At 40.7% G+C, this 12,343-nt stretch overlaps 1 protein-coding gene across 1 annotated transcript in view; it reads left to right on the top strand.

The window, feature by feature from the left end:
* thsd7aa (thrombospondin, type I, domain containing 7Aa) overlaps positions 1-12,343 on the top strand; it is a 151,542-nt gene that overhangs the window by 87,452 nt on the left and 51,747 nt on the right. The window contains exons 6-7 of the mRNA XM_066675314.1: positions 1,361-1,564; positions 11,304-11,498. Coding sequence (XP_066531411.1) covers positions 1,361-1,564; positions 11,304-11,498 — 399 coding nt within the window. The remainder of the gene's footprint in view (positions 1-1,360; positions 1,565-11,303; positions 11,499-12,343) is intronic.

The raw sequence follows: 12,343 nt of genomic DNA, 5'->3' as shown, positions 1-12,343 counted from the left end.
ACAAAAACCTTGAAAACCTATAAATCAATAATAGGAATATGTTTTTGCTGATGACTCATAGTTTTCTGCCCAGAGACAGCGTGAGATGACGTCATTTGAGTCAAAACGATACTGAAAGTAAACGCCGTCTTTCTTGTTCCTTTGCAGCGTCTTTATTTCCGATTATAGCGAATATCATTAGAATCTTTCATGACGAACATGACACACAAATTTTGAAGGAGCACCTTGATTTTTAGGTGGTTTTTCACACTGGATTACTCCCAGAGGCTTCACAGCACCGCGATAAGAGCGCTATTTTTAGAAACGGTAGGATCTGCGCTTTCTAACGGTATACGGAGCTCACAGACGCATTCAGACATTCAAGACTTACAAAGCTGATTAAATAAGGTGTGTTTCTACCCCGCAAAATGCGGGGTTAGGGTTGATTGTTAAACTGTTAACACTGAGCTGTAACAGCTCCATAGTAATGTGAATTAAAAGCCCATTCTACACACTTGTTATTATTTTTTTAAGGCTGCATGAACAACTCAGTAAAATTCCACAAAAATGAGTTGTGTACAAGCACCAGCCACAGTCTCTTTCTCTTTTCTTCTTTTTTCCCCCCTACATTTGCTTACAGGTACCTTCATGTTAAAGCACTGACTTCTAGGCAGTGACTCATGAGACAGCATGGGTACAAAGGCATTGCGATTACTACACTCTGTTTCAGAGACAGCATCTTGTTTCCTCATCCTTTTGCAGAGAGAAGACTCTATGTATGAATTCATGTTGTGACTGGGCTCTCTGCTGTTGGCTTGTTTGTATAATGAGTTCCAAATGGTTTGTGATTTGTGGATCTATATACACTAACCCTAAACGTATCTCTAGCTTAACCATAACTTTAACCCTAAATATATGCTTGAGCCTAAATATAAGCTCCAAAATGTTAAAAAATGCTGGATTTCCTTTTGACATTCTTCTGTGATTTTTACAGTGCTGCTTCTATGATATGCACAGGAGCTCTGACAGTTTGTATGTTTCACAACAGACTTTAACAGGGAACTGCTGCATGTGTCTGGGTGGCTTCTTTGATATGTAATGATTTTCAGAGCGCTTCCCCCTGGTGAAATGACATTTTCCTAATATTTTAAGTGAAGTGGAGTCTGCTTCCTCTACAGAAGACACACTTCTCAGTGTTGCATAGTTATTATTTATTTACTGAATTCTCCATGCTAGGGAAAAGAAATAAAATATAATCACCTCTTGCCTGTGCACTGGAACTGAGGCTGAAGATCAGTGTGTGGTCAAAATGACCACAGGCAAGTGTCAAAGAGCAGAGTTGTGTTATTGACCGATCGATTGTTTCTCTGTTACCTGGCAGGTTTTAAGTTGAGGAAGAGGAAGATTCTGAACGAGCCGACAGGGGGAACAGGAAACTGCCCGCCCCTGACGGAGGCTATACCCTGTGAGGAGCCCAGCTGTTACGAATGGCTGCTGCTGAGACTGGAGGAGTGCGTCCCTGACAATGACAAGCAATGTGGACCGGGAACCCAGAACCCTCAAGTACAGTGCATCAACAGTGATGGTGAGAAACACTCACACATATGAGAAAAAGTGTTTTAGAACCAAAGCTTTCTTGTGAAAAGTCCATTTCTTCTTAAACGTCTTAGGTGTTTTTTTCTTCCCTGACACTCTGTAGCATGCCTCTTTAAAGTGGTGCTATGAAATAACTACTTTTGGTTCCCTTAGAAGCTTCAGGTAGATTGTTCTTCAAAGCCATCAATGTGTGTAAGAAGGATGTGAAAGTATGAAGACATGGTTCCAAGTAGAAATATCCTTCACATGATGTAAAGCTTCTCCACCAGTTACAATTGTTCTTCTTACCTCATACTTACAAACCAAGAAACATTTAGGAATCGTTATTTTAAATGTTTTTGTGAGATCTTTTACTCTTAGTTCTCTAAGTGGAGGTCTGCAGCTCGATTTATATTGAGCTTCATTGGGTCTTTGGGTAATAGCTTCTGTAGAACCTACAAGACACTCCCCTCCACATATCAGTTACTTTATAGATCTTTACTTTGATTGGGCTGTACTCATGTGTCCAAAGCCTTTTCAGCTCAATCTGCGTACTCAGTGACAGTGATGTCATCACCAGGCTGCTCAAACTGTGATACAAGCGACTAAAACTTCAGAAATCCTCACTTGGAGCTTTGTTTGAGCAATACATTGGGTGTCGCTTCTCCCCTCATGCTGCAATCAATTTAGACTGATCCTAGCTATGACTAAACCAGGCTTAAAAATGGGCCAGTGTGGACCTAAAGTGTTGGGCTTAAGATGCAATGAGGACTACTTACATAATAAATATTATTAATGATAAGGGGTGTCTACAAACATTTGGACGTAGAGTAGCAATTTTTCTAGCACTTTTTAAACAAATAAATTTCACCTTTGTCAGTCAATACGACATAATTCCAATATCGCTCCAACAAACAACAACCTCTTGGCTTTGTCAATATTCATATTTTTAAACCAACTTTAAAATGAAGTGCAATGAACTGATGGCAGTGCCCTGTATTGACTGTCAGTCAGTGACAGATGCTGTAAATAATATATATTGAAATATTGAAAATGTGTATAAAAATCAATCATTGTAATTGAAACATTTTATATTGTGATGTATACTGATATTGAATTATTGTCCAGACCTAGTTTCATCATGTAGGATATTTACCCAATAATACACAAGAGGGTGTGCTATACAGGAGATATATGCACTGGCGTGCTGCGGCAGAGTGCCAAAGGTCAGTTCACTAGTGCCAATAACTCACGTTATAGCACCAACTTCGAGTGTATTATTGCGATTATACTACGGTTTAGTTACTGCCATTTATTATTAGGGTTTAAGATAACGGAGCCTGTGAATTTGGTTTTGTTTGTTATATACATTCTGCAAGGAAAAATAGTTTCATTCACACATTCCTTTTTGCTGTTTTCAACGAACTCTGGATCTTTAACTTGAGCGGTGTTAAACCCATCTAAATCAGGACAGAAGCCGAGATAAACACATCAAGTCAATATAAACGTCATGGTTTACGTCATGGAACACAATCACATAAACCACATAGACGTAGCATATTACTGCTTGATTTTTTGTTTGTCTCTTTGTTTTATTTCAGATTTATTTTGTATACAAATTAAAAAGCATAGTCCACTGTGCCATAACTCTTTGCTCTGTTCAAAATATGAAAAATTAAAAATGAACCTGTTTCCTGTTGGGTGAAAAAGTCCAGGCTCAGTTTTGTAAGTGCTGGCGTTGTTGCTAGGTTACATGTATTTTGCGGAGTGATACCTGAAGAGCTTCGGTCAGAGTGCCATTATTGTGTAACAATGGCACTCCTGAAACATCCCCCAGCCAATCACATTGCATTCTTGGAACTAACTGTGGTATAATTTAGCTTTATAGGCCAGAATTATGTTTTTTAACCAACATCAGGGGTGCTGTTTTTTTAAGCTGATGCTGATTGTTAGCTGATACCTTTGTTAGCCGATCACTAACAGAAATAAGCTGAATTGAAAACTAGTTGGTACAATTGTAAAACGAGGGCCTCTAGGCTTTGGGAGTCTGGCTATTGTTTGGGCAGTAGTCCAGACCATAGAATTATTCATGCTAATTAAAAATACCCCAGTAGACCTTATGGATAGTCTGAAGCTCATGTTCTAGCTGTGGGTGAATTGCTGTGACTAACCCTGATTGTTCAGTGTGTCTCAATGTGCTTCTTGAACTCTATCCATAGGGCTTCTGTTCTGGATCACTGCCCAACGTGGTAATTGCTGTTTTTATAGCATCTGCTGGTAGTGGGCCTCTATTGTTGGAGTGGCCAAAGGGTGGATTTGGAGCCATGTGTGGAGTGTGATCAGTGGCTTTTTACAGCTCAAACCCCAGCGCCGCTGCAGTCTGCTTTCTAACTAGCCCAAAGGCTCGGTGCTGTTGACTAGTGTTTGGCCATTATTGAGCTGACTACACACAAGGTAGAGGGAGTGAGATACACTGGCACCATCTGTGAGATCAGAGAAACACATGCTTTACCTAGGGACAAACATACACCTATAACTGTGACAAACAGCTCACAGTGCGCTCATCCATGGACGAAGATACTCACACTTCGCAGCAGCACATACACAGCGGTGCCATAACAGTGAGGGGAAGATACTGTAACTCAGCCTTAACATTCTCAGATTTAACGACAGCAAAGCTGCACTAGGGTAGTACCCTCAATGCCCCTGGGGTGGTACCCTGCATACCACAGGGCTGGTATCCTTCTCACCCCTAGAGTGCTACCTTTTGCATCAATGGGAGTGATACCCTTCACTCCACTGCGGTGATACCCCTGATGTCACTAGAGTGCCACCCTTCACATCACTGGGATTATATCTTTCCCATTACCTAGGTACCCCTTACTTAATGCCCTAGGGTGGCACCTTAACATCTCCAGCATGTAAGATAGTCTGTTGCCGACATTTTCCTTAAGTGCAGTTATTTTTATTCCCTTAGTATTGACCTCTGTTTTTTAAATCTATTTATTTTCTATTTTTAAAATGAATGCTAAAAAATACAGTTGAACACTTTGTACATTAAGTGAACAAAAATCCACACGTACAGTACAGTTTTCCATGAGAGTATCCCCACAGCTACTGCCAGCACTCATAAGCACCTGTAAACAAGCACAGGCACGCACTCTTTCACACCTTAACTGAAGAACAAGACGTCAGGGGACATAAATATTGTATCACTGCTTTGGAAACATCCTGATGAGGGTCTTTAGTGATAGATTTTCGAACCTTATCCAGATTTAATAATGTGTGCACAACCGCTCCTATCCCCCATAACACAGAGCCCGAAAAAGCGGAGCTGTCTAATGAGTTTGGAGCCGTTTCGCTTCTTTCTCAGCACTCAGCAGACGTGTTTTAAGTGCTTCTCTGGGAAGTCAGGCACCCAGACATGTTGCACTAATGCATTTTTAATGGGCTTTGGTGGATGAATGTTTTGGTCGACTTGATGAAGGACCAGTGGGAGGGATAGTGGAACTTCACTGCAGTTTAATTGCAATTCTAATTTATCCAATCTAATTAATTTCATATAATAGAGAATTGAGCATAGCTGATTGAATATCACAACAATGAGCAAAATTAATTCTGAATGACTGAGAGGGGAGGACATAAATGCATCGCAGTCAAGGCAGTTTATCAGAAGGTATTAACCTTAGTTTATGGTGAATATGAGGAAAGAACGTCATAATGGCACTACTGGCAAAAGAGAAAGCCTGCACTGCGACATTGCTTGTTATTTATTTATTTATTTTTTTCATGGTTAAACGTCTTTTTGAGAATTAATGCATGAATTACGAGCGCACGCTTTGTAATTGCACTTCACATCTGCGGATTTCGCTGCTTGTCTAAGTGAATTTTGGTGTGCGGACATGGCAATTACCAGGAAATTCGACCTCGGAATCCACACAGCTAATGAGCACCCAGGGGAGAGAGCTGGAGAGAGATGGGGCACAGAGAGAGAGACAGATGCCTGTGTGTCTCAATCAGTGCGGTGAGTCTCATAATCACTGTCCACATTTCACACCAGCTGAAAGAGTCCTACCTCCTGTGCCTCTACCGTTGCCACGGTGATGGCTCCCTCCACCCTCATCATCCCAGGAAGAGCATCATTTTTTATTTTCAGCTACTTAGGATATGCTGTATATGCCCATCTCAGTTTGACCTCATTTCAATATATCCTAGAAATTAAGTGTGGTCTGTAACATGTAAACCATGATAGTATTAGTTGTAAGTAGTAAGCGTGTGTTTACACCCCTCCGACAGTGGTGCCATAGTACTCTATAAGACATGACTTGGAATACCCCCCTCTTCTAATGATGTACATCAGAGATAACTATCAGTCAGAAATAGAGTGATTTCCAGTGATTTTAATTTGTATTTATATAATGGAGGGTCAGACCACAGCAAGACAACACTGAATCAAGTTTTCTGTCAAACTAATAAGGCTAGAGATGCTATTATTAAGAAGTAATTAACAACTACAGACTATTGTGTAACAGTGAATGATACACATTCCCCATCTTGCCCACCATCCCCATCAGCTTGCAGTAGTACTCCAACCCATTTAAGTTCAGGTAGTGCACCCTGCTTCAGAGAGGAGTAATGCAATTTGTTCAAGGTCAACCCTTTCTTTGTCCTCCCTCTTGGTCAATGAGACTGTGGACGTGCTGTTCTAGCCCGAGTGCCCAGTCGGTCTTATAAATGAAATTAAAGCGCCGTCATGAACGTCAAAGTCGGCTCGGATTTAGCCCACCCTTTTTTCTCCAGATTAGTTTAAGAAGAGTGCCGCTGTCTCCTCTGAAAGTGACAGGACACAGATGAGAGAAACACCAGACGCCAGACGCTGTCTGGTTCTTTTCTATGCAAAGAAGCCCACAGGTAGAGCTGGGATTTATGCACATCTGGGCTGTGTAAAGCGCAGACATCAAACAGTCGTAGAGCTGACTGTGGGCGTGTAGCTAATATGCGTTGCTAATATTAGATAAGTGTGTTTATATTTATTATTTAATATCTTTTCTCGTTTGTTTCCCCCCTCCCCCCTTATAAAGAAGAATTATGATAAACATGATCCTAGAGGTTTGTTTGAGTCACAGTGCATTTAATATTAGAGAGTCAGTAAATATATGATCTAAGTGTAAAATTATTGCACAGTTTAATTTACCCAGCTATCACTGGGTGTGAACACCTACCTTGTTTCTATACACATCTACACACAGCTCTTTGCAGTTCAACAATTACAAACTATAGTCCTTCTCTTTCTTTACGTACTTATCTCCATTTCACCCTTTTCTTCCATGGTCCGGACCACCACAGTGGAGCTATGATTTGGGTGGTGGATCATACTCAGCGCTGCTGTGACACTGGTGTGGTGGTGGTGTTATTTTGTCTTGCGCTGGTACGAGTGGTACAAGCTTTTAAACCCAGTGTCCAATCTGTTTGACACACCCCCTTGTTGGTCCAGCTTGTTGATGTAAAGTCAGAGACTGGTCGTCCTCTAGTCCTTCATCAGTGGACAGAGGATGGCATTGTCTGGATGTTAATGGTCGGTTTCCTATGGAGATGTAAGTGTCAATAATATATTCCCGTTATGTATCTAGAAAAGTAGCAGTGTGGAATTCTGAACACAAAGTGATGTAGTGTTTTCTTAGTCTCAGCCACAGAAGTAGAGTCTGATACATTCAGTGCACTAACCTGCCCTCACTGCTACGATTCTGCCAGTTGCATTCTGATTGTCTCTCTGTACATCCACATATACGCACTTCAGTGTATTGTTCTTTACCAACTCTGCTACTGGTCCAAATGGAATCAAAGGTTGCTTCCATCTACACGTCATGCCAAAACAGCAGTTGTGATTGGTCCTTTTCCATGCCAGTCAGATTTCTTTTCCTGCAGTAGTAATTGGTGCTCGGCCACGGTAAAGGGCGAAAGGCACAAGACTCTCCTTACAGAGAGTCTCTCAGTGTGAGACTAGTGTTCTCTCTGCTTTTCAGAGACATGGCTTACATTCTATAGTCAGGTTACAGTCCAGTCAAGAGAATTACTGGTATTAAAGTCTGTATATTAGGTGTGTGCAAGTGAATGAAAAGCTCTACATCACGTACGTAAACACATTCCTGAGAGGCTGAGAAATACAGAGCAGGTTTACAGACTAATCCCTCATTGGCTTTATGTTTTGTTTAATTCTACAGCTTTATTTCACATTATGAGAGCAGAGAGAGAACACATTGACTCAGGAAATGCTTCATTAATCAGCTGCAGGCATCTTTTAGAGCGGTGTGTGTGTGTCTTTGATTAGATAAATGTGCCTTGTAATTTCATCAACCACTGGCTCCTGCCACTTTCACTTCCCAGGCAAAACCAGGCAAGCGTGATTGGTCATATGATTGGTTTGCATTATTTATATGACTAATGTGTTTCTGCGTTTATTTAACTGAATATTATCCACTTCAGTAAGAGTAAATCTCCTTTATATTGTCGTTTTCCATTAGGTCCTCCTTATTCAATAAGTCAAAATCACCATAGAAACACATGGGCAAGACCCTCACTGTCTTTAAGAAACTCATCAATGTCAGACAAGAGATGTAATGATTTTTATTTTCTTCCGTGAAAGGCTTCCACTTGGATGTGTATCCATATCTGCGGTCTGAGGTGGGCTAACTGTGTCACATCCCCTGCGCCTCTGTCCCCCGTTCCCCCTGAGCCCCACCTCCCCCCGGCCTTTTATTGATCCCTCTTGTCTGCTGCTGATGAGAATGGATCTGTTGTGTCCCAGAGGGTCCTGGTGTGTCATCTGACTCAGTGGCTTTTCTGACAGCTTGGGCTTTTTTTGTGATCCGGGATGACCAATGCAGGGTGGGGTGTCACCAATCAATATAGGGTCACTCACAGATACAGGGCCAGGGCCCAAAATAAAGCCCTTCAGATGACCTCAGTGTGTTACATATCAGCACTGGTTTTACCAGCAGCAGGTTTACTTTTTACTCTTTAAACTAGAGACGTCCAGCTCCAGTTCTGAAGACCACAGCTCTGCGCACTCTTGACCTCCGCCCCCTCCATCTCTATTTATTCACACACTAGCTACCAGATACAGTGGGTGTATTGTAGCAGGGAGATCACCAAATGTTGACAAACTCTTCAAATATCCTGAAAGAAAAGGGATCTATGATACATTTTAGTTTTATATAGAAGTATACCCAGTCTGAGGCCAGGTATTTTCTTTGGCTTCACCATCAGGTCATGGAGTAGACAGCACAAAGTGGTTTGAAAATGTACAAATTTGGTGGGTTAACTGGATACCATGACTATACCGCTCACACACTTTTAAAACAGATATAACTGGAAATGATATAACAGTGTATTCCAATTCAGAGTGATGTTTGTAGATTTGTTTACTAGCATTTAGTTGTTTTTCTGTAAAACATACAGTAGGGAATTGTCCTGAAGGGGTTCGAGGAACAAGGAAGCAGAAGTAAACATGGGGATGTTTTTAATTAACACAAACGTAAAAGAAAAAGCAACATCACACAGTAATTTAAACTACAGAGAACTGAAAAGACACTAAAACGAAGCCAACATACTAAACACGCAAGTCCAGAAACAACTAAATCGAGATATGTAAGACCAAACAACATAGAGGGAGACAGAAGGGAAACCAAGACAAAAATAATATACTGATAATGTGAAAGAAACCCTAATATTTTTACCTTAAATTTCAGCCTCAAAATCATTGTTATCTTCAACTGACCTGTAATAGGGAGAACAGGGCCTCTGTTGTGGCTAATCTGGGCTCAGCACTGTAGAACCTGCCCTAGGTAACATTTTTAGGATGGTAGTGAGCGGGTAGGAGGGGACGGGGCCAACAGTGACAGTATTATATAGGAATTGCTTAGTGGGGAGAACATGGATAGATCAGCTGGTTAGATTTTAGTCTTTTGAGGAACTGATGATGTGATTTCACCTTGTTATACTATGTGCTAACCCTTAGAAAGAATCTATTAGTGCTGATGAAGATTTTATTAGCTGAGAGAAATGGGCCGTGTCTGGGCCAGCCCTTGTTCCTCCTGTTCTCTCACTAAATGGAAATGAAGTCCTGCTCTGTTAAGTCTCACGGTGCAGGACAAAGCCATAGTGGTCACTTAAGTTGCCTTGAAAAGGTGCTTGACTTGTCTCGGGTGCACACGACTTCATTCATGTTTCCAAACTGCTGGTGATGTGAGTCTCACAAGTGTGCACATCTGTCACATCCAATTGACTTGAACGCAGTTTGGGGGATGAAGTAATGTAGAATTAATGTCTGCTAGAAGCAGCTGAACTGCAGCTGAACCTGCAGACTGCATTTTTAGACATGCCAGCTGTATTAACCTAGATATTAAAGTTCTAAAGCATTACGGTCAGAGTGAACCCTTGTTTAATTGTTTAGTTAAATAATGAGTTACAGTGCATATGTGTTGGTCAATTCTCTTTGAAGATCATGTTTAATATAAGGGGCAGTTGGGAATTTCAAACTATGCCAAAAAATTAAAATTACAAGGCTGTGATTCCAAGAAAAAGATTTCTGTAGGGAATTCGTTCATTCACTCAGTCATTATCTGTAACCCTTATCCAATTCAGGGTCGCGGTGAATCATTGGGCGCAAGGTGGGAATACACCCTGGAGGGGGCGCCAGTCCTTCACAGGGCAACACAGACACATACACTCACACATTCACTCTGGAAACCGGATCACCCGGAGGAAACCCACGCGGACACGGGGAGAACACACCAACGAATGGGAATTTTTTAAAATACAATATTGTCACTGTGCAACCAAAAACATGCATCTCCAAAATGGAAGTGAATGTAAAAATATTATATTCCAAGTCATTTTGGAGCATTTCTATTGGTCCATTCATCATGAAATGTTTACAGTGTGAAGGACAGCTGCTGGGTAGCACTCATACTAATGTTGTAGTGAACTAAAAACAGACAAAAATGGAGATACATGTTTTGATTGGACAGTGACATATATATATATATATATATATATATATATATATATATATATATATATATATATATATATATATTCAGAGCCTTCATTGATTCTAATGAATATGCATTAGGTCATATGAATGAGTTTTTATTTACATTTAAAGGTTTGCATTTCAAGCTGCTTAATAATGATACATGTATGAAAATATTAGTGAGTATCCAGGCTGAGTGAAGACTGCAGCAAAGATCATGTTTATATTTGATGGCAACTGTCCTTGTTGGTCACAAGCGAGACCTGGACTGTACTGACCCTGGAAAGATGCACGATAAATAAATATTTACAGTAGCAATAACTTGGGCTGACAAGTGAGTCAAGAAATTAATTAGTTAATCAGATTATTAACTTAATTATGTAATTGGTTATGCATTTACTGTAATTAATGCATTACTAATGCATTACCTGTGACAGCCAGATTAATGATCAAAATATCCCATATTAATATTGTATCAGAAGTTGTCGTTTAGGTCACCTTCCTGTGACTGGAGTAAAGCTTTTCAAATCCTGAATAAAACTTTCAGTATGTCGTATTGGTCCCCTTGACGGACAAGAAAAATGCAGGTAAGAGGGAGTCTCCTCCCTCAACATCCACGGCTGAGGTGCCCTTGTGCTGGGCTTCTCCCTGTGTGCTGTAGTGGCTGAACACTGCTATGGGGTTTGTTATAACAGTCTTTTATTTGTTTCCTCAGGTGAATTTGTGGACAGACAGCTGTGTCGGGACGCTATCCTCCCCATGCCCGTGCTGTGTGAGGTTCCATGTCCTAAAGACTGCGTGCTGAGCCCCTGGACGTCCTGGTCACTCTGCTCTCACACCTGCTCAGGGAAGAACACGGAGGGCAAACAGACCAGAGCTCGCTCCATACTGGCTTACAACGCTGGAGAAGGTGGGTGAACCTTTTAACCACCCCCTCCTTTGGCTTGGGTTAACCCTTAAGAGTCGAGAATAATTTTATATGCTATATATATATATATATATATATATATATATATATATATATATATATATCTGTGATATTAAAACGTAATTAGGTCAACATGCATTTAATAACATAAGGATGGTTACATTCATTATCCTTATATTTAACTGACCTGCATGTACAGCATGACTGCAAAACAAAACTATACACTCCACCATAACTTCTTACTAAATTTAAATAGATCTATTGTAAGGGGTTTGCAACACTTTTGAGTATATCCAGGGTGGATGTCTGTTACCTGATGTAATAAAACTGGCCATTAGTGTGTTTCTCCAAGTGCATTGAGCTGTCCAATGACATTGCGATGGTGGCAGTAGTAGCACTAGTTAGTGGAACTGGCAGTCACTAAAAGGTGAAGGGTGAGCTCAAATCATCTAAACAACACCAAACTCTGCTTAAAAAAATGTCTCTAAACATAAATTGTTGAAAACATAAAACACCTGCTGTTATCATTGCTAGTGATGTCATTGCTAGTGAAAATTGCACCTCCTGATTTTAACAATGAGTTCAATCTCTCTGCATTTTCCCCCTGATCATCTCTTGATGTAGTATCTCCTGCCTTTTTTTTTCACAGCAACTGCAAATGTTGTAGCTTGGCTAACAGTGATGCAGGGTAAGGATAAGTGCTGCTTACAGTGAAATATAGAACGCAGCTTTAATTGCACATAAAAGCTTTGGCTGTAGTGACAGCACCAGCTGTAACTGGACCTTAAACGTTTAAAGTCTAAGAAATCATTGGGGAGACTTCCTGA

Source organism: Hoplias malabaricus, chromosome 6 (assembly GCF_029633855.1).
Source record: "Hoplias malabaricus isolate fHopMal1 chromosome 6, fHopMal1.hap1, whole genome shotgun sequence".
Taxonomy (NCBI): Eukaryota; Metazoa; Chordata; class Actinopteri; order Characiformes; family Erythrinidae; genus Hoplias; species Hoplias malabaricus.
Note: the sequence above shows the minus strand (reverse complement) of the source record. Positions and strands in the feature narration are given on the sequence as shown.